At 43.9% G+C, this 22,549-nt stretch overlaps 3 protein-coding genes across 4 annotated transcripts in view; all 3 read right to left on the bottom strand.

Moving 5' to 3' along the window:
* Positions 1-481: 481 nt before the first annotated feature.
* LOC143503277 (uncharacterized) lies at positions 482-2,825 on the bottom strand. The gene is made up of 4 exons (XM_076995623.1): positions 2,667-2,825; positions 2,176-2,496; positions 1,774-2,088; positions 482-1,658 (listed from the first exon to the last, which is right to left on the bottom strand). Exons 1-4 carry the CDS (start codon positions 2,698-2,700, stop codon positions 1,411-1,413), a joined length of 918 nt encoding a protein of 305 aa, XP_076851738.1. The 5' UTR covers positions 2,701-2,825; the 3' UTR covers positions 482-1,410.
* Positions 2,826-4,107: 1,282 nt separating this feature from the next.
* Positions 4,108-16,823, bottom strand: cse1l (CSE1 chromosome segregation 1-like (yeast)). 2 transcript variants are annotated; one of them, XM_076995620.1, is made up of 25 exons: positions 16,674-16,823; positions 15,266-15,360; positions 15,009-15,151; positions 14,814-14,915; positions 13,838-13,983; positions 13,377-13,467; positions 13,151-13,258; positions 12,877-12,969; positions 12,567-12,734; positions 12,190-12,319; positions 11,970-12,035; positions 10,415-10,617; positions 10,228-10,312; positions 10,070-10,131; positions 9,658-9,794; positions 9,011-9,114; positions 8,823-8,920; positions 8,110-8,260; positions 7,183-7,391; positions 6,329-6,426; positions 6,146-6,231; positions 5,942-6,023; positions 5,612-5,758; positions 5,159-5,390; positions 4,108-4,962 (listed from the first exon to the last, which is right to left on the bottom strand). In XM_076995620.1, exons 2-25 carry the CDS (start codon positions 15,348-15,350, stop codon positions 4,873-4,875), a joined length of 2,916 nt encoding a protein of 971 aa, XP_076851735.1. In that variant the 5' UTR covers positions 15,351-15,360; positions 16,674-16,823; the 3' UTR covers positions 4,108-4,872. The 2 variants fall into 2 exon arrangements, with proteins under 2 accessions (XP_076851735.1, XP_076851736.1); XM_076995621.1 differs by having other exon boundaries at positions 15,266-15,355; positions 16,674-16,810.
* Positions 16,824-17,803: 980 nt separating this feature from the next.
* The window catches only part of LOC143503274 (receptor-type tyrosine-protein phosphatase gamma), a 15,917-nt gene continuing 11,171 nt past the window's right edge, over positions 17,804-22,549 (bottom strand). Inside the window, exons 13-15 of the mRNA XM_076995618.1 lie at positions 22,282-22,424; positions 20,999-21,134; positions 17,804-20,496 (exon numbers count right to left, since the gene is read on the bottom strand). Coding sequence (XP_076851733.1) covers positions 20,350-20,496; positions 20,999-21,134; positions 22,282-22,424 — 426 coding nt within the window. The 3' untranslated portion in view covers positions 17,804-20,349. The remainder of the gene's footprint in view (positions 20,497-20,998; positions 21,135-22,281; positions 22,425-22,549) is intronic.

Raw genomic sequence — 22,549 nt, 5'->3', positions numbered from 1 at the left:
AATATGCCTAGTCTTGCATGTAAACTGCTTTGAGGTTTGAGTAAGAACTTCCTATGAATTTAAAACCTCTGACACACTAAATGTGCTAATTTTAGAATGGAATGTTTAGGGCAGGGGTGCCCATTACGTCGCGAAGGAATGTGCGTAGATCGCATGACATTAAAAAGTAGTGGATGAATGACAGGCTATCGTCCATCTGTATTTTGATTGACATTCACGGTAGCCAATCTGACGTCTAGGGTTTGACACACGCAAACCCCCCCCCGCTCAACAATTTACGTTATACCATTCACGGACACAGATTACACAGATAATATATATGTTAGTACCAGTAAAGCCCGTCTAAGCACAACATAAATTCTGCACTCCTATAGGGAAAACTTGCTCCTGTCAGGAACATGGCTTCATTCCTGTCTTCTTCTTCTTCCTCTCGTATAGTCCATTGACCCCAAGGGTGACCTAGAGCTTCCTCATTCGGTCATACACTATAATAATAATAATTTATTTTATATAGCACCTTTCACAAACCCAAGGTCGCTTTACATGAACATGATCGTATATAAGAGGGCAAAGTTAGGGAGTATCAGTGAGAGTGGAAGTAGTGAGAGAATAGGAAGGTCTTTAGCTGAGCTTTGAAAATAGGAAGAGAGGCAGAGGAGTGAAGAGAGGAAGGTAGAGAGTTCCAGAGGGTGGGGGCAGCAACACTGAAAGATCTGCCACCCACAGTGGAAAGTCTGTATCTTGGGATGGTTAATAGACCCGAGTTAGAGGACCTGAGATGGGTGCAACAGGTTGGAGAGGTAAACAGGTGCGAGGCCATGGAGGGCTTTAAAAGTCATTAAGAGAATTTTGTAGCGGATGCGTTCTGAGACTGGGAGCCAGTGTAGTTTATGGAGGATTGGAGTGATATGTTCAAATTCAAATTGTTCAAGTTCAAATTTTTGCTGACATAAGGTCTCTGGCTGCGGAATTTTCAATGTACTGAAGAGGGTGAAGTGTTTTCACTGGTAGACCATAGTTACAATAATCCATCTAGAAGTGGTGAAAGCATGGACCAGGGTTTCAGCAGCTGTAGGTGAGAGTATGGGCTGAAGCCAAGCAATGTTCTGGAGATGGAGAAAGGCAGACTTACAGACAGAATTGGTGTGTGGTACAAACTTGAGACAGGAGTCAAACAGAACACCTAAATTGCACACAGTGGGCAACTGGCTAACTGAGGTGTCATCAACTAGCAGACACCAGCGTCGACTCCAAGTACAAATACAAATACAGAGTGTATAAGCCAACGACAAATACAAAAGAGTATTTTAACAAAACTCGTGGAAAATCTTTAACGGTCATAGTGTTTTTGTGGAGGTATCAGGTAGGGAGGTGTAGTACTGAGAATGGTACTCCAAAAATCCAAGAAAACTAGTCCTGGTATGGCCGAGTTAAAGAAGGTTTGAGTTGTTCAGTTTCTGAGGAAATGGTACTCATCTCCTGGACAGGATGATTAGATCTTCTGTTCCTTCTCCAAATATAAGCAGCTTTGAGTTTGGGTCCTATAGCCACACCCATGACTACTCCTACTATGAATACCATTATAGCCACTGCTATAGCCACTCCTATGACTTTTGTATCCATTCCCTTGCCTTTAAGACATCCATCCATTTTGTTTTCTGATTTAAAACGGAGAAAAGAAAAAAATGGTTTGAGTATTTCAGGAGAAAAATAGCTTTATATAAACTTAAAATCCCTGACAGTTCCTCTGAAGTTCTAATAAAAGCAGCTCACCTTCCATTTTCAGTAGGACTGCAGGTGGTTCTCCTTCACGGGACTCATCATGGATGGTGCACTGATAAAGTCCAGCATCGGATGCATGAACCGAGGTGATGAGGAGGGTTAGGTTACCATCTTCAAAACCCTCTGGTGTCATCTTGAATCTGTCTTTAAAGTCTCTGCCGTAGCTCACACTGTCAGTCTCACGGTTGTAGTGCACAACCCTTTGTCCGTCTTTTTTCCACTCTACGTCCCTGGCGTCCCTTCGAGTGTCTCCGTGACAGGGGAGAGATACATTCTCCAGCTCTCTAGCCGTCACTACAGTAGGAACTTAGGGACAACATTTCATGTTATTAATTTTATCTTGGGTATCTAAGGACACAAAAGACATCATTCAAATAAGAATAAGATACTTACAAAAACCCTTTAGTTTAATTTCTGTTGTATTTCCTCCACATTTACACTCGTAGGAGCCAAAGTCATTGTAGACAGCCGACCTGATCAGCAGGGAGATGTTCCCCGTTTTGACGTTTCCCGCGAGTTCAAGTCTTTTCTGAAACTTGTCTTCGACGGTGCACGTCCCGTTGACACAGCCACCGATTCTGGTTTGGTCGGGAATGAATCTGGTCACCTCAGCGTCCTCCTCATCGCAGACCATGTTAAACTGAAGAGTTGCCGTTTGGCCCACCAAAACTTCTTGTACACGGAACGCAGAGAAAGTGAACTGCGACAGATAAACTGATAGAAATAGATCACAGAGACAGAGAGAGACAGAGAGATTTTTAAAAACTTCAACAACATGCAGCGTCTGTAGAAAACAAGTATAAGAAAAACACACATGACCGATAACTTGCTACTCATGCCTGAACATGATAGTGACGCACAGAAATTATAACGATCAAACTTACAGAGCAGGTATAATATTGCGGTTAAAGTCTTCATGATGTGCAGCCGGTATGTCGTATGTCTAGCGGTTCAGAAATCGCCTGGGTTTAAACAGCGAAAAAAGGCCGTCGAGAGCACGTCCCTGGGAGGTGTTTCTCTGTTCACAAAGTCAAAAAGAGTAATGATGACGTCCCTGAGGACGGGGCTTTAAATACCGCGTCGCTTCACACGCCCTGTTTGGCATGATGCAAGTGACACCTAGCAGCACGTGAATTGTTTGACGATAACGTAGATTATAGGGGGCGTATACAGTTACCGAAAAGCATGGTATATTAAAATGATTTTTTATGTTTATCAGTGTATGTTCATGGTATTCGTGGCATCAGCCTAATATCAAGTGGCGCCGCTTGATCACTATCGACATCTGCGTCACACGCAGTCGGCACACGCAGCAGTGGTGACCGCCATCACCGATGTCATCAGCCGCGTGAAATCCTTTAGTTATGCTGCTGGGCAATGTGCCCTTTGTAGCGTTTGTGGAAACGAAGATATTTTATAACTTTTGATCGTTCATTTATGTCGGGTGAACGATTGTAGCCAACAGCCGGCTTGCATCTCTAACACGTCAAATGTACATTAGGCTTAGGGTACAGTGGTAAATAGTTATAGAGAGCATTAAGTTAAAAAGATTTGTTACAGATGATGTTGATCAGTGTATGTTCACGTTATCCACGCCAGTACAAACCACTGCATGCGAGCGGCACCGCTTGAATACAATCGGCAATCGCCATCGGCTCCTGCCTCTCAGGAGTGGCAAAAGTTTATAACTTGTTTAATATTTGTTGTGCTAGTTAGCCGCCTGTTCGGTTTAACATAACTCAAGTTAGACCCCATGTCTTCATGGCGCTCCTAGTAGCCTACTACAAAAATAACTTGAGATCAGAATTTCCCGTCGGGGACTAGTATCCCGACAGCAGTGTACGGATATCACTCACTCACGTTTGAGGAGAAAACATTCACACGTAAAGGTCAAAAGTGCTAAACGATCCTCAATAGATAAGCTTACCTAGAAAGTACTCGGACGAGAGCCCACAACTTGTTAAAGGTCTCTGAAACCGTCAGATCCTAGCCTTCAGGCTTTATAGACAGGATTATACGAACACATACATTATATTATATATATATATATATATATATATATATTACACACACACACCTACCTAACTGTACATGGGTTGAATTTTCTAAACCCAAACATTATTGGGACCTCATTTGTCATTAAATTCTAGATTATTTTACATATAATCCCAAGTGGAGAATTAGTAACCACTAGCTTCATCTTTACTACTGTCAAAAGCTTTAGTTTTTATGTGTCGAGTAACATAGTTTAAGATACTTAACCAAAATGTTCGAAATTAGTTTATAAACATCGATGTTCAAAGGAGCTGAAATAAGGGTCACAGAGCGTATACAAGTGCCTCTTTTTATTAACAATTAGACAAAGCCTTAAAATAAAGACCGAACAAAAACACTAACACGTGCAATAAGAGGGTGGAGGAGAGGAGGACTGTGGTTAGTGGGGTGGGGGCCGTCTGCTTCTGCAGCCCCGCCAGCTCCCCAACAGTAAAACTACTACAGAAAAGAAAACAAATGCGTCCCATTTGTCTGTGAAAATATCAAATGTCAGCCAACTCATGCTGTCAAATGCTTGTGTCGTGTGTCATTTTTGCTCCAAAATACCATCGGTATCGGTTAACGGAGATCCCTTTTGGTCGGATTAAGTGCCAGTGGACCAAGAACAGATTTGAGAAGTCGCATTGAAGCACTAGATCAAAAATCAGGAGTGCTGAAGCAGCATTGGCTCAAACTCACACCGACAACACACTGGCAGCTGATTGGCCACCTACCAGACATGACCCTCACATTTAGGTAAACTTTGCTATTCTCTTATTCTCTGCTCTTTATTTCCCCCACACAATCCATTTTAAAATGAAGGAAATCCATTTTCTTTAAAATTCCGTCATACGGATTTCTGTGTAACGTTGGGCAAACCCCGTGGTTGCTCATGTGCGAGAGAGGATCAAGTCAACACGTCATCTGTTGGTCGGTGAAGTTCTCGGTACGTCAGTCCCAGTCTCAACTGCAGTTGTCCGTTCCCCTGCAGAGCGCCGATGGTCTCCAGCGAGATGGCCTCCAGCACCACGCCAAGAGAAAACGCTAGCGCCCCCTTTAGGCGAGCTGCACAGAAGCGGCCTGAAGATAACCTTGCAGGAACTGGAGCGCCTCGGCACTCAGACTCGTACTCAGCATGGAGGGGACCTTCCGGAAAGAGATAAAAAAAAAATAAAATAAAATAAAATTACATTTATGCATGACAAACTCAAAGCTTGTACAACATAATACACCAACTAGGCAGTTGCTCATTTTGACATTTGTTCCCTTTGTGCAGCCTAGAGGGGGCAGTGCACGTCTGCTCGGCCAGAGGACTCAAACGTCAGTGGCACACGTGGCTCACCCTTCCAGGACAGGCGGTGGAGAGCTTGTGTAAGGACTGGGCAAGCAGAATTCTGGGGTTGCTGACGGCGTCTCCGATAGGATCGTGCTCCTTCTTGCCAGCGAAGGCAAGCTGAGAGAAAGCTGTCTGGTATCCAGGCGTGTCCTCGATGTCGATGAAGTGCTCGTCGTCAGGGATGCTGTCGTCCTCCGGCAGCTCAAACAGTCCTATCAGAGCCTGGAGCACCAGAGGCCTGCAGACGAAGGAGGAGACGCAGCGTGAACAATCCGGTTCTTGCATCTGTTCTCACGGCTGACGGAAAGAACTTTTACTTTTGAGCCAAGTTTATTAATGGCCAAAGCGGATTGCACGCGTTGGGTGAGCTGGTAGGTGAAGTGTATGCGGTGTGGTTTGGTAAAAGGTTGAACTGCATTCCCGTCGCACCCCTAAGGCTGCACGGTGAGGAAGTCCTACCACAGCTTGGTGTACTCCGTATCCATCATGGCTGGGCACTCTGTGAGGATCTTGGTGATGCCCACCGCACAGATCTTCTTCTCCACCTGCCCGGACACTTTCTGCACCTCTGGGATCACGATCTTCTCCAGAACCATGCCAAACATCCTGCCAATCAAACAAGCAACACAGCTGCTTCATGTAGAAAAAGCCTTCATTAAAAAAATAAATGATGCAGCCTGCTTAACTAAAAAACTAGCCAATATAATAACTAGTATAACTAGCTCATATACACATTACAGCAAATTCTATAAAAACAAAACCAAAACAATGAAAAACACTGCTGCTTACTTTGGCTGGATGTCATCAAAGATCTCCTGCAAGGCAATTGCCCCATACTTCACGCAGTAGAGGTTCACAAAGACTAGAAAACCTGCAGAAAACAGGCAGGTGAAGGAATCATGGGTCAGACAACTGCAGTACACAGAAGGCTGTAGTTCAATACACATTACACACTGAACCACTGAAACAAGAGAAGCTTCTCTTTTTACATACTTTTAATGAACTTGGTGGTCTTGGAGCTCTGAAGTCTCTGGAAGAGCAAGATAAAGATCTGCTTCCTGTACTGACTAATGGATTCCCTAAAACAAAACACACACAGATCGGTTACAGAGCTACGAAAGAACGACTCAATCCAACAACTGAAGCGTTCAGTTCTTTGTGGTTGGTGGCCCTTACGGTGGCATGTGTTCCACGATGCTGTTGAGCAAGTAGAAGCCCTGGTGGTCATTGGCCTTGGAGGCGATGAGCTTCTGGAACACTCCTAGCAGACCAGGCTGGAAAAGCAAAGCAGACATGAGCCCAATGTTGAGGGTCACAGCACCACCTACTGCCGGTGTTCTGAAAATCTGTGCTACCCCTTGAGCTATCCTACCTACACTAACTGGTTTTAGTTGATTTGACCTTGAAATGAGCACTTCTTAATGCTTAAAATTTGGCTATTTTACATTTCTAAAGAAACTTTCTTAAATACAAATAACCATGTAACATTAATCACAGTGGGTTTCTAAGACATTCCTTAAGCACAGCATTCCAGTAATCAGTACATTACTTAATTAACTCTTATTACTGAAAGCACATTCGGATAAACTAATGTAGCCTATAAAATTATCGTACCTACAGTATTAATGCTAGAAGCACGTTCGGATAAGGTAATAGACTATAAAATGATCGTACGTACAGCTACTGCTGCGGTAGTACATTTTGACATGGTAGCATGAATCGATATGTCTATAATTTTGCGCTACGGGTATGCGCAGACACTGACGTGAAATCAGCATGCGCAGTAGCCCAAGGTAGGACAGCTCGAGGGGTAGCACAGATTTTCAGAAAACCGGCGAACTGTGTGTGTGTTTGGAGGAGACGGGGGAGCTTTGGAGATTAAAAGGTGCAGCTGTTAACTGGAAACAAAAACAAACAAGAAACCAGACACCCGCACCCCTACAACACTGATTACGAGGATCACTGATCTCGTGCACGCTCAGAAACCCAAAACTCCCGGAGCATGCACGAGTGTTCACGTGGCCACTCACTATCTTGTCAGAGGCGGAGCTGGCGATTGTGGCCCCGCCCTTCTCCAGGTAGGCCTGCAGCAGGCGCACCAGCGGGGGGATGTTGCCCGTGCGTTCCCACAGCACAGGCTGCAGCAGGTGGGGGAACAGGGCCATGTAGGAGGAGGGGATGGAGTTGGTGTGGATCTCCAGCAGCAGAGACATCACCTGGAACACGTACGGCACAAACTCTGTGGGGGTGGGGCACACAAAGAAGACAAAAATGTTTATACCAGAACTGAACTCTGGAAATGCAAAAATACCACCATTATAATTAAATAGTACATAATAGAAGTGATTGCTCAGAGCCCAGAGGTCCATTTAGAAACGATAGTGTTTTAGGTCACGTTTAGATTTATGGTTCAGTTCCCTTGGTCTGGACCACAGCAGAAAAAGATCCTGACTTTTTGGCAAGATTACTTGCCAAACGTCATATGGATTACATATCCTGACTGATCTGTTCAACACTGGGAAAATGTTGAAGTAAAAGAATGTGAGAACTATTTTAAATGTGAGAAATTAGGGCATTTGTCCCAGTACAGCACTGACATGCAGTACAGTGCCCACATGCTCCACTGGGTTCTAAATAGCCAACCACTCAAAAGGATCTCAGTCTGATTATTTTGTGTTCCACAGTTCGACAGTCACCAACTGTTCATTAATGCAGCAAGTCACATCAGAATTAATTTTAGTCAAACAGCAAAAAAAGTTACAAAGTTACATTAAATTTAATGTAACACAAGTTGGCAATTTCTTCCAAATTTTTATATAGCAATTAATCTCCCGCATAAACATACAAAATGTATCCAAACACAAAAGAACCCAGATTAACCGTAAACTTCCTGTCTGTGTCCGGTTTATACTTTAGACTCAGTTAAGTGGACGTAGCATGCATTAGACTCCACCCACCCTGTACGTCAGTCTGGAGGATTTCAGTGAAGACAGGGAAGAGGGCCTCCTCGAAGCTGCTGACGCTCGCTGGATTCGCCTTGCATGTGATCCGGATTGACAGGCACAGGGACTCAAACAGGTAGTGGTTGAAATGGGGCTTGCTGGGATTCTGGACAAGTGAGCACAGACCCATCAGCATGGCTCAATAAAGACGCACACAAAATCCTCTGGTATCCCTCACTGCGCGCGCACACACACACACACACACACACACACACACACACACACACACACACACACACACACACACACACACACACACACACACACACACACACACACACACACACACACACACACACACACACACACACACACACACACTTTCCAGTCATTACTTTTAGAGGTATGTAAATTAATGAATGTACATGAAATTCATTTTTTTTTTTATAAATAGTTTAAAATAAATTAACTGATTTAAAAGTGAATTTATTCTCAAATTAATGTCCCGTCCTGCCTTTAGGACCAAGTCCTGCTTAGGAAGTGTCCCCTTTAAATGGCCGGTAGTTTGTGTATGTCCTGACTGTGTGTCCACTGCCACAGCTGGAGACAGGGACAGTCAGACTGGACACCACGCTGCCTGAATCTAGACCAACACCCACTGCATCTCTCTGGACTGCACAAGTATGTCCCATCTCCTTCAGAGGACTGGACACATGCGTTTGGCTCACCTTGCTGACTAGGAGGAGCTTGTGTGTAAGCTGGCCAATCAGTGTTGGGACGTAGGGCACGATGGCTTCCTGCATGAGTGAGAAGCTTCGCATGATGGCTGCGTAACCAAACGGTGAGAAAATGAAAATGAATCATTCGAGTGTAAGAAATGTAGAATATTGGTGAAGAGTAGGGTAAGAGGCAGCACCTTTCATGATGTACTCGTTCTCAGAGGAGCCTGGGATTGCCAGAGCGTTGAACAGGTTGTTGAGCAGCTGCTCAGTGAAAGTGGCAATCTCAGCAGCAGAAAGCCTGAACACACGAGAAGAGAGGGGAAAAAAGTTCAGTCGACCAAACACCTGACGTTTGACTAAGTCTAAATCTACCCTAATCTTTGGGCCTTGTTAGGGATGGAGTTTGTTGGGGCAAAATTAATTTGGTCTCTCTGTAATCATATTCATCAGTTTTGACTGTTCTTGCTCATTAAGGATCAAGTTCTTTACACAATTCCTTCTGGGAGACTTGATTTGAACTAGTACGTGTAAAGGCCATGTGCTACTACTGGTCTCAGTCTAGCTCTTCTCCTCCCACACACACACACACACACATTTGGCAAAACCATTGGCACACATTACACAACCTCAAAAATATCATTTGCAGTAGAACCGTATTACATATTTGTATATTCAAGTGCATGTGGCATAATTCTTAGAAATGCACCACACCAATTTCCATTCAGCTTTTGCTGATGTTGAAAAGTAAACTTCTACTCCTAGCTGTGCTTGACAGGGGGCGCTCTGGGCCCACAGCTGGGGAACACCAGCGCGGAGGACGGAGGAAGGTGCGTGGGCTCACAGGGTGGAGTTGTTGGATCCCCTCATTGTGAAGAGGCGCTCGAGGGCGTGGGCGGAGTATGTGTGCTGCACCGTGCTCTCTGCCTGGAGGTGAGCCACCAGCAAGGGCACCGTCTCCAACAGCTGCTCCTTTGGAAGCTAAGGGTGGGGGTGGAGAAGTGAGCGTTTCAGCTTGGCAGTTCAAAGGGACTCAGCAAAGCCTCGCTGGATCATGACCAGAGGGAGGTTTTATAGAGCAAACTTCCTTATTCGAGGAGATCAAAGCCACACTCATCACTGTCCAGTAATCTCTAGGGTTCATTGCCAGGGTCAGGATTCGACATTTATAGCATGTTGAAGGAGAGGCAAAGTGAAAGGGAGAGGAAAAAGTGAGCCAACTCTTCTTTGAGAAGGGAATAGGCAGAGAGGGGTACCTGGCTCCTGAAGGTCATGACATATTTGATGGCATCTGCTTTCAGGACTGGAAACTCGTTCACTGTCAACAGAATACAAATGTAACTGTAAGCCAATACTACAGGTCAATACTACAGGTTCAGCAGTGACATGTCTGAATAAAGAAGAGCTTTCTTACCATTGGGAGACCGCAGGTCTGGTAGAATGTGGTTCACAAAGAACTCAGTCAGGTTCACAAGCTCATTAGCCTGCGTTATTCCATGCTGCACAATAGAATTGAGCAATGAAACAACTTGAAGCTTTTCCTTAAAAAATAAAGAAATAAAAATGAAGGTCACCTAAGGCAGAGGTCAAAGGGGACGAACCTTCTGAGTCTGGGCCTTGGAAGCCAGCGACGTGACCAGGTAGATGGCGGCATCCTTGTGCTTCCAGTTCACGGTGGGGTTTTTGGCATACTCCGTCAGCATGGAGTTCACGTAGCCGGAGAAGATGGCAGTCACCGGGCCCTCGAAGAACTTGCAGAGTCCGCGCACCAGGTCGCACGCCGCTCTCCGCCTAGTGTCGATGTCTGAGAGTTGAAGAGCACCAACGGACATGGTGAGACACGGCTAATGGAAAACCAAACCACTCAGTCAAATCAAGCTCACTCTAAAGCAGTGGTTCCCAAACTTTTTCTGCCGTGCCCCCCTTTAGTAGATGAGAATATTTTTGCGCCCCCCCCCCCCATTGACTAGGGATGCACCGATTCACGTTTTTCACTTCCAATACCCATTCATATCTATCTGAGGCTTGGTATCGGCCGATACTGATCCGATACCGATCTGATAAAACAGTGCTGAATCGACTTAAAACATTTTTTTTTTAAACACAGACATACTGAATTACAAGTTTATTGAAAACTCTGCACCAGTATAGCACACTTGAACACACATAAAAACATGTAAAAAAAAGCACAACTTGCATTTGTTCAGTCAGGGCAATTATGAATATAACATTGAATGTAAAATATCAAAGAACCTGAAACAGACAAAAACAATAAGTTCACAACTTTGGTCAAACATGAAAAAAATAAACTGCAAGAAACCTTTGAAATGGTTCAAGAATTCTAAATATCATTTTAAATAAATAAGGAGATGAAATAAGAGAAACAGCAATACCTATGCGGCTAGTTTGCTAGCGTTGACATCACGCAGAGCACAAAGCATGTAACGGCCAGAAATATGTGTACTGTCTCTTTAAGGGAGCGAGTTGAGCGCGCGTATGGAATATTGTTGTTATTTAGCTTTCTGCCGTAGAAAACCACTGCTCTTTATTTTATCTTTATTTTATTTCTGTAAGTAACGCATTCAATGAGCTTTGGACAACTCACCAGTTCATGTATGAACAGTCAAGTAATGATGGAGCCCAGGTTTATTTTGGTCAACCAGCACATAAACGGACTAAGTGGAATAGCACCAGCGCGAGTACGAGTGATTGATTCACCTCTTCTCTGCTTCGTGTTTCACTCGCCTGTTAACTGTCCAAGTTTTCTGTCCGTGTCGGAGTGTAACTCCGAAAAGCGTTACAAGCATAGAATTAGACTGAATAGATCTGTTTTAATGGATCGGTCACATTGTCACTGATACCCGATATAGAATTTTTTCAGATATTAATATCGGAATCGGTGCATCCCTAATATTGACACATGTGCACGTTTTACTTTCAAGCTCCGCGCCCCCCCCTGCAATAGCTCCGCGCCCCACCTAGGGGGCGCGCCCCCCACTTTGGGAACCACTGCTCTAAAGCAACATTGTAAAAAGAAAGGCCTGGGGCTTTATACAGGCCTCTTGGCACCATGGCAAAGTTAGGATTCATAGTGGAGCTCAACAACAAATGTTTACTTAGTGGACAAATAAGGAACTAAACTGAAACACATGTTACCTGATCCTTCAAGGTCTCGTATAATATACTCTTCAGAATTATCCTCAAACGCTTCTTCATCTGCACCTGCGACACACACACACACACACACACACAGCATTAAAACCCACACGGAGGGTTGCACAGACAAACCTGGTGTACATCAAACACCTGCAAATGTCACTTCCAAATTAGATCAGCGTCAATGAAAAATAAGGCAGATTTTCAGTTGTGTGCATACTTCTGAACTCCATGTTGGGGACGATGACCTTCTCACAGATGCTGGTGAGTGTGTTCTGGTCTTCAAACAGATGCTTGTAATGTGGCCTCTCACATACAGACGCCAAGAACTGGATGGCGTTGCTCACCAGCTGTGAAAAGCAAAGATGAACCAATGAGAGCTTCACTCCTTCAGAATGACAGACAGTTTTCAGATTCAACACCTGTACATATGACTATCCGCACTTCAGTTCTACATGAAGTGGACAGGCCAGTGCGGTTTTGACAAATTATTTTGCTACTGTGGCTCCATTATTAAGAAACTATTGTAAAGTGTCAGACAAGCGGCACACAGCGTGATGGCAACCATTCAGCTTCTCCAAAGCTAGTGTCACTCACCAAGTCGTATTTGACCTCCTGTCCCGTGGTGACGAGCAGGTTCCAGATTGCGGTGACGAAGCGGGGGAGGTAAGGCTGGAACTCCTCATCGTACTTCTGGGCGTACAGGGCGGCGTTATCACAAATCTGAGACTTGAGGTGCTCCAGAAGCCCCGCCTCTTCCTCATCCTGCAACAGGAAAACTATTCAGCTATTCAGGGTTTTTTTTGTGATAAAGGTAACATTATAAACTTCCTGGTAAACTGAAGGGTAACCCTTAGCTGTGTTATGGCAGGCGTTTCAGTGAGGTTAGACACAATAGAGCACTCACATCAGTTTGTAAGAGCTTGTTATCTAAGGTTAACAAATTGTGGAAATTTGTCATCCACGTCTCCATATTGTCCTCAAAGAACTCTGGAAGATCCTGGACAAAGTGTAGAGAAAGAATTATATGGAGTCATATGCACAATACACACTAGGCTATTAGGTGATGCGTAGGTAAATATCTAAAATAAGTATCCTTTAGTTACCCTACAGCGACTTCATAACTGCAGGTGCTAGAACAGCCCACTTTAAATGAAAACATATGAAGAAGTATGCTGTACCTGGAAGTTGAGACTGTAGAACAGTTTGGATATGAGCGTGAGGGAGGAGAAGAGGACCTTCAAGGCGTTGACGTCCGTAGCGTGAGTTTGACACAGGTCAATCGTGGCCTGAGAGAAAAAAAAAAACTGTGTCCTTGGTACGTCCACTCGACCTGGGCAAACCTTAATCTGAACCCTAGCTGAGCTAAACCTAAGAGAAGAGCAACGAGGGTGGGGCCCCCTTTACCTTGAAGAGCTCAGTCAGAGGCTGAGCAAACGTATCCAGCACCAGTTTGATCTCCAGCCACAGCTCATTGGACTTGAACTCGTGCCGGTACCTGAGAGACAGAGAGAAAGACGGACACAGAGGCATTTGATGGATGCTACAATCCAGAACAACTCACGCCGGCCAGCAGGGGCAGTGTCTCTGGAAATGGGTACAAGTACAGTATACACTTCAGGAACACAAGTCAGACTAGGTTCCTATCCTGCTTAAAATCCCAACACACCTTAGCGGAGGTAATCAGGAACTGAGGCCCATGATGAACCTAGCTTGGGTGATGGGAAACCTGGCCTGGATACCCTAACTTCAGGACTCACTGGCTGCAATATCAGCAAAGAAACTGGAATGGGAGTTTCCCTGGGCCACAGCCAGTTTTGCTTTCTACTCATTTAGCAATCAGCTCAAAAAGGAAGCAGCAGGGATACCTTTTAAAGAGCGAGTGAGCAGTACGGAGCACACCATTGATGATGTGGAAGTCTCCACTCTGGAAGCGCGTCACCATTTCAGTCAGCAGGTCAGGCCACTTCTGAGGAAAATCCTCTCTGCCAATGATGCTAATAGCATCACTGAGCTACAAGAGAAAGAGACAGGATAAGATCTCCATCTGCTCACAGAATATTACCATCACTTTCACAATCAATCACAACCATCAGGCCATTGTATTATATCATGTAGCATACCAAGAATGCTTTTTTGAAATCCACTCGTAATTAAAGTCTTTGTGTATGTACATTTTATTAATATAAAATATGAGAGAGTGAGTGAGAACACAAAACAAAACAAGAGGTCCTTTCTCACCTGTGCAAGCAAAGCACAGCTGCATTTGGAAGAGGAAGAAGCAATATCTCCTACTACAAACTGATTTCTCCTTCTACAAATTCAGAAGCCCTTTGCTTGCACAGCTGATGAAACACCGTTTATTTGGAAAACTTGTACTTCATAAATGTTCACTGCAACTCTGAAAATCTCTACATATTTTACCAGAGTTTACATTCGATACATGGGTATCAAAGCTATGTAGGTATTTCCCCATGTATCAGGTCAGTTACTCATCTGCAGTGTTCATTAGGAAGAATAAATGTGTGCGTGTGTAAAATGATACATACAATATGTATAAATTAACAAGAGTTTAAATAGTTTAGATGTGCATCACAAAAAATAGTTGTGCTTTTGTGGAATGTGGTCAAGTAAAATAAAAAATAAGAATCAAGAATGCAAGATGTACATGCATTACAGAACGTACCATGTTCAATAGCATCATATGTTTTATGGATATATTGTAAAGCTCACACCACTGCAACAACCATGTACCACTGGCAGTGATACTGATACCCCCTGCAATCAGCAGAGTCTGTCAGTCAGTGCTGAGGACTACATCTGCCTGCAGTGCAATGCTCCTACCTGTTTCTGGATTTGCTCTGGGCTAGTTAGCATCAGATTTACAATGTTGGCCTTGATAGCTGTCCGATCAGGATCTGAAATTTTGTTTGGTTCATCTTCAACCTTAGGCAGAGAAGGTATAGACGAAAACACATGAAGGAAGGAAAGACGTCTACATCAATGCTTATTTAATTTCTGTTCATTTTTAAGACTCACTATACGCCAGTTCCTCTTGATGTAGTTCTTGAAGGTGACTGCAGAACAGACACAAATAACGTCGTCCTGCGACTTCTCCAACGCTGTGAGGAGCAAAATAGGGTAGTTCTGGTTCCCCTCCACTGACTCTAGAAACTTCTCAGCTGCAAAAGAGACAGACAGACTTAGTTTCAGCTATAAATGTTGTTCTGATCTGTGAAGTCATTGCCTGAAACAAAGGTAATGCAACACAGAGGTTTACATTAAAGAAGTCACACCTGGGCGTCTGATGAGAGGATCTGGGTTTAGCGTTTTCCGCAAGTACTCAGTCAGAGTTTGGAGGTTGGCATCGTTCAGCTCCATGGTAACTAGACTTAAAAAATAAAAGGCAGAACAATTCAAACAGTGATAACCCGGTATACACTGTACCAATTAAGAACTCAATACTCGTCTGGTTGTACATTAATGCATAGTTAGGCAAGAAGATCTTGCATTTGTAATGGGTTTTATGGAAGGTTACTCACGCAAGAGGGACCGCTATTGACATCCACAATATGAATTTTAATGTGTAAGCATCAGTGTCACTACTTAAAAACCATTACATGTGTATCCCTAAATATAACGCAGAGATCTTCAAATTAAGAAAGTTCAACCTCACCCACTTTTTATACATAGTCACCGTGTTGTAAAATTTCGACGTGTAAGACGAAACCGTCCGTGTTACAGTAATGTGTTGACTGGCTTCACACGTCGGTAGCTTTATTACTGTCAACTGACGACGCTTCTTTGCGACTTGGTTTGAAGGCAAAAAGACAATAATGCTCGAAACTGGGACCAGTGTCGTCAGCCAAACAAGGGAACTTTTTAATACTCTTATCTAAATAACTAGCATCCCACACATTATGGTCCCAGCAGACAAACACAACTACTGGAACAATGTCACAGAAAAGCGAGACTTTCCTGGGTGCAGTAGTTAGCTAGCCACGGTAATGGAGACACAGGGCTTCCAGCTACCACTCTCCTCACATCAGTGGCAGCTTGAACCCCACACCCACACCACGGCTGGGGGAGGCTAGCAGGCCGGCTAACGCTGAAAACTTAGCTAGACAGCGAGCTAGTCAGACATGCCGCTAACTAGTTAGCTAGATAAAATAGAGAATATACTAGAATATGGCTGGTCAGTCGTACGTTATGGCCATATTAGCGGGCTGAGCAGCTACAGTAACCTAACGTAAGTTATGGTACAGTGTCGTGTGAAGAGGGCTCCGTACAGCACCAACTGTTGCCAGGTGTGGAGGGGGAGCCCGCTAGCAACGCACGGTCGCACCGCCGTATTAGCCAGTTAGCAAACTCCTCAACTTGGCTAGTTAGCTGGCTACATTTAAACTTCCATTGTCCAACAATAAGCAAGCACGCAAAACGCTGGTAATGTAACTCTGCTCGTCCATTCACAAAAGCCATTTACAGGTTAGTACAGCGATTCTGGTGAGCTGCTTGGCCAGCTGGCTCCTCCATTCGGTTTTAAACTAGCTAGTGTTAGCTAACAGGCTAACTCACAGGGTCTACAGCATGGCACTCAAGCTAACGGCAAATAATCCGCTTCACTAAGGTGCAATATTATCCGAGCCATTAGATTTCCTTACAAAGTGAACAGATTACATGCGTTTAAATTTACGACGATCTTACCCCGTGTGTCTCGTATAAGCGCTCTAATTACCAGCGGTCAGATGTTATGGAGAACTTCACCCGTTTTCAAACGTCTCAAACAACTGCGCGGTCACGACTTAAAGCATGCGCATGCGCGGTACCCACTCAAGGGCCGGGGTCCCATTCCAAAAAACACTGCACAGTGCTTTTGACTCATCTTTGACACATCATTCGTTATGATCAGTGTAACATCTTACATTCTAGTCGTAACTTCTATGTTAATGCAAATCTTTGTGAATATTAGAAACCCGATGATTTGTGTTTTTCAACAGTTTTTTTTATTTTGAACCACCACTGGTCCCTCCCAAAGGAATTTCACTTATGGATGAAGGTTCTGTCCATTTACCCTGTTAGTGATCTTTGAGGCAGATTTGGTTTTAAATATATAATTTTTACAAGCCCCATTTTCATGTTTATATTCATGTTACTATGTAAGAACACTTTGGAATAATACGCATTCCACATCTTATTCTAACTTACCGGGATATCAGTGTCACGTTGGTTTCTTTTTTGTTGATCAATGACCTCACTGTTTTTTATTTATAATGCTACTCTTGTGTCCAAATACCCACACGTGTAAATTGAGTGATAAACGACGAAAATTTGTCTTTCCATTTTCACCATTACACGGTTGGTTTGCGTTTCACTTACACCAAATTAGCCCTGAAATTGCCGAACGTGTTCAACGAGACTGCTGTTTGAATGCTGGTTGTTGTTGCTTTATCCCTGGTGTGTAGGTTTAATGCGTTTTCTTTCGGTTTACCTTAAGATTTCCCTCACTTGTATGTAAATGTGTTGATGACTCATTCTGTGATAAATAAAATGTAAAACATTTAAAACCCGATAATTGTCAACCTTGCCAATGAAATGGAAAGTTTCAAAACGTTACCACAAGGGGACAGTGTAATCCCTCGAATTGGATTTGGTGACGGGCAAGATTATAAGTGTAAAGTGTTTTGAAATGTGTCGCATCAAATTCCCGCTAGTGACCTTAATAAAGTAGGCTATAGTTGTGTGCCAGGACACCCTGGTTTGGTTCAGTTAACCAACATTGCTAAATGAAAATGGTTTCAAAAAGTAAAAGACTGGCACAACGCAGACTGCATGGATTTGCTTAAAGTACATCAAAACCCATATTTTATTTTATGTATAGCAATACAATTTACATATTAAATAACACTATAATAGAATGCTTTGATATAGCTTTCAACAAAACAAGAAAAACAACTTTTCCTTCGTTTTGTGTTATTCCAGATTACAAAAAGACTATGTGAGGTTGACACCCGCCTGCTTCAATCAAGTCAATGGAAGGAACTTAATCAGTGGCTTATAGGAGCGGTCATGTCCTCTCACAACAGAAGTCAGAATCAGACCAACAGAAATGTATACCGTCTTTAAAAGAAAAGAAAAACAAGACACTGAATGATGAGAATATCACAATCACTGCCTTGTGGTATGGATGAGGTGGGCCCTGTTTGTAATGTGATATCAGTCACTCTGAATGCACCTTTACTTTGTATTCACACCTTTTATCCCCACGCACAAAATATTCGGGGAACCGAATGTAAAAAGGAAAAACGTCTTTCGATGAAAATAAAATCCCACGAGCTCACACTGCGCAGGGTTCGGTTGGTAGAGGAGCAATAAAAATATGTACATTCAAAAGAAAGAAGCTGACGACGCCAACGTCCGTGTTTAAACTGCAGCATATAAGCGAAGCTGCAAGGCTCAGTCTGAACTGAACGCGTGCGGAAAGAGCGGAGGATGCAAAGCTAGTGCGGAAAAGTCCGGAAGCCGCAAGTTCATTTTACAGCCTTCAATTTTTAAATTGTTTTTTTTTTTTTGAAAGAAAATAAGAAGACCCAGTATCAGTGCTTCTCTTCATCAGTTCAAGGACGTGGCATCAAACTCTGGAATTTGCACATCCATCACAAAAACACGAACATTTCCACATCCTCCATGAATCAGTATTGTTCCTTGTAAATCAAAACATGGTGCTCTTTGAACAAAACTACATTTTCACAGAACTATACAAAAAGCATAAGTGCGAGATGATCAAAGTTGGCTTTCGGCTAAATGATCAAAGTTAGGAGGTCATGTTTTTAGCTTCATGAAATTAATTTGTCCCTGAAAGACAAACATACACACACACACACACACACACACACACACACACACACACACACACACACACACACACAAGAAAAACAATGTAAAATCAACAACAATAATAATCTGCATTAGCTGATATGGTCACGTGTTCTTTTACAGTTCATCTACTGGAATGGAGTGAAGAGCTGACGTCTTTGGTAAAACCTTACAAATCAAAGGTCCCGCCTGCAGCTATCGGGACGAAAAGGTCCTGTTGACAAGGCCATTGGACGATGCGGTGTGAGAGCGACTGTCCACAGATGGCTCTCTGAAATACAAGATGAGATGGATGTGTCCCTGATGCTTGAAGACATCTCTGAGAAACCCGGCCCACGCTGGGGTCTCGCTAGGAACAGCTTACATTGGCCACAGTCTAATTCTTGCTCATGAAGTATTTCAGAAGTATTGGGGGAGGGGGTGGGTACCACTCGGCACTGAGCGACACGCTCTTACATCACACGCGCAGCAGGGATAAGTGTGGGCCATACAAAGACCACTGAGACCGGTCACGCAAAAACAGTGGGAGTCCATGGCAGCACGCGTACACTGTGGTGTAAGACTGCAAGTGGGGTGTGATCCGACCAGCCGGTACGAGCTTAGGCGATGCATAAATGAGTAGCGCTTCATTCAGTTCAAATCAGGTTACATAGCAGCTGCTTGCGTCATAAAGAAATCAATCCCAGCAGGGGGCGCTAGAGAGGGCAAGGACTGCTATTGGCAAGTGAGGAAAATTATTCAACCAAGTAGAAGGAATCAGTTGCTTATGACAGTTAACATTTACAAAACCACAAGTTATAATGAGATACGATGTATTCATATATATTAAAAGCATAATGTGAATAATAATAATAATAATAATAACAGTTCACAGTAGCTGTTTTAATACCACCTGTAGAAAGTGAAATATGAGTCTAACAGGCTAAATGCATAATGAAATTTTTGGGATGTAGAAGTCAGAAATAAACATACAGATCCATATTGCTTGTAGACATCACATGCTAATGACCTGCTGCTTGTGAGTTTAAGGGTTTTAGATTCTGGATATGCAACAATCTATGATAGTGGGGAGTAGTTTTTACCTTTCATCTTTTTGCAATAATTCCTGCTGCTGATGAGTGTAGTTTTACAATGGAATATCAAAGCATGGGTGTGGTGAAGAGACAGAGCGAGAGAGAAAGAGAGACAGAGAGAGAGAGAGAGACAGTGAGAGTGTAGGACGGAAATAGGCAGTAACACTGATATTTTCATAGTGCAAACTAGACAGAAGTGTGTTTTGTTTTGTTGTCATGAACTCAAAATCATAGGTGCAAATGTTCAGTAGGATAACATTAAGACATAAAATGGCGGGAAAAAAATAAATATCAAAAACTTTTTATCAGTGTAAAAAAGTAATCAGGTTATTCATTTAACCAAGAGTTCTGGCAAAAAAGGCCTCAGAAAAAGTCTGTCTTAGTCCTTGAAGTTTTACAAAGCAAGTGCCTGGTGTGCCGCCTGCCTGGCCACCTCAGACCAGGGACTCCATGCTCTCGGCAGGGTCCGACTCGTCTGATAGGGTCAGGCTGTCGTTCCTGTCCATGGAGATGGGGCTGGCTCCGTTCTCCTTGGTGTTCAGCAGACTCAGCATGGCCTTGTACAGATACTGGTACTGCTCCTGGAGACACAGAGGGGCAGGGGGACGTGGGAGAGAGACACCATGGTCACAGAGCATTCTCCAGCATGTTCTGGACACAAGGTGCATGGAGTCTGGCCAGAACAGCACCCCTCCAATACACGGGAAGGAACCGTGAACTGTTTTCACGGTAAATACAAGGGTAATACTGATTTAACAAACGTGAATAATAAAATATTTAGAGATGCCAAATGCTCATTATGCAGTATTTTATTTTCTTCATTAATGCTAAACTAAGGAATTCAGCAGAAAGTTACCTCTGCTTTGCTCTTGATAAGAAAGATGTGTGATAAACAGCAAATTGCACAGGAACACTTCACCCAAAACTGCTAACGTGGCTACCGCTGGAGGAATGCTTCTCCATTAGCACACATGGAGCTTAATGCTACCTGGCACCCATTAGTTCCCATTCACATGTGTTAGGGTTAGCACTTCTGGCTGGAGTATGTCTGTACGCATCAGGATCTAGGAGGAAGCTGCTCACGATGTCGGTGAAGACGCCGGGTCTCATGAGGTTGATCATCTTGGCCACCTGGTAGACGCCCACGGCATTCTCATTCTCCAGCTGCTGACTCAGCGTGGTGAGGGCACAGAACATGCCTGCGGATACTGCACCATACCTGGCCACCAGCAGGGGGAGACACACGCACGCCCAGGTTACAGCAGCTAACAACCAATCCACAATTAACAAAGACAAAACTGTCACCTATTAAGCATTTCATTTAATCAGATGCTGCGTTCTGAGGTACAGTACGGACACTGAAGCTTGAAGCAGCCATGTTTATACACCGATAGCTTTACCATCTTGATCACGTAACCCATTCAAGACTTTAAAAAACACAGCTGACTGGCATGAGACGGCCATGAGACAAGGCCTAGCTCGTGGAGCAGGTCCTGCACAGCAGTGCCGGTACGGCAGCCAAGGCCAGTGTGCACGTAACTGATTCCTTTAGGACCCAGCGGATACCACGGTAAGGACCTTCTCCAGATGAGCTCCGTACACACAGGCGCGCACACACACCCCTGCAGTGATGGTGCACACATTGTGAACTCTTATTGCAGGCATTCCTGTTATATAAATTTCCACTGTACGCCACCTGACGGCACTGTGATCCGATTAGACATAATGGGGACCTTTAATAGCACACTACTTTACCACACTGACAATAGCACACCACTGGGCCGCCTTCATGTTTATTCATTATGGAAATGAAGTACTGCTTCTCACATCTGTTAAAGACAAAATGACTAATTAAGCTTTTTATGGGCTGTAATGTTACTATGGTATCGCCACTAAGAGGTTCAGGGAAGAAGGTTGCCTTAATTACTGGCATATTTACTAATAATAGACGCTTGATTATCAGTAAAATGAGGCTTCTCAGGTAAAAAAAGTAAACATCACTGATGTTTGTTTGCTGAGGGCTCGTCTCCTAGAGCTGTCGTGTCAGAAAAACGGGTGTCTCTCTCTACTGGAGCACAAATCTGTCTTCACTCTGCATCTGTGAACACTGTAGCAATGGGTTGAACTCAAACACAAAGTCTGTGAATGTCTTATGCTCATTCAGAAGGGCCAGGGGTCATTCCTGTAACAAGGGGTTTCCTAACGTGGTCCTCAGGGGCCCCTCAGCTTCCCTACAAACCAGAAGCGATTTTGCTGAACTAGGTCAGCGGGTAGCCGTGTGCGGTGGTGCAGGACCGGGGCAGGCCATCCGAGCCCCACGCAGTAGTACTGGGAGAGGCTGTGTGTGGCGGGTCTGGGGGACTCACTCGTCGTGTACTATGGTGGGGCCGTCGCGGGTCATGGCCTCTTCTTTGATGATGTTGATGAGTTCAAAGGTACTGCTGATGGGGGCGTCTGGGTTGGGCCATTTCGGACACTGGAAATGACGCACCTCCAAGACGTAGTCGTCCTGAGAAACGCAGACAGTCACATAGAAATATGAACACTATCCAAGCTAAGCACACAGTAAACACTAAAACTCACTGGCTTTGTCTGTTTTAGTGAACAGCAGTCTAGGGTGTTATAAATAATTCA

Source organism: Brachyhypopomus gauderio, unplaced genomic scaffold (assembly GCF_052324685.1).
Source record: "Brachyhypopomus gauderio isolate BG-103 unplaced genomic scaffold, BGAUD_0.2 sc224, whole genome shotgun sequence".
NCBI classification, from domain to species: Eukaryota; Metazoa; Chordata; class Actinopteri; order Gymnotiformes; family Hypopomidae; genus Brachyhypopomus; species Brachyhypopomus gauderio.
Note: the sequence above shows the minus strand (reverse complement) of the source record. Positions and strands in the feature narration are given on the sequence as shown.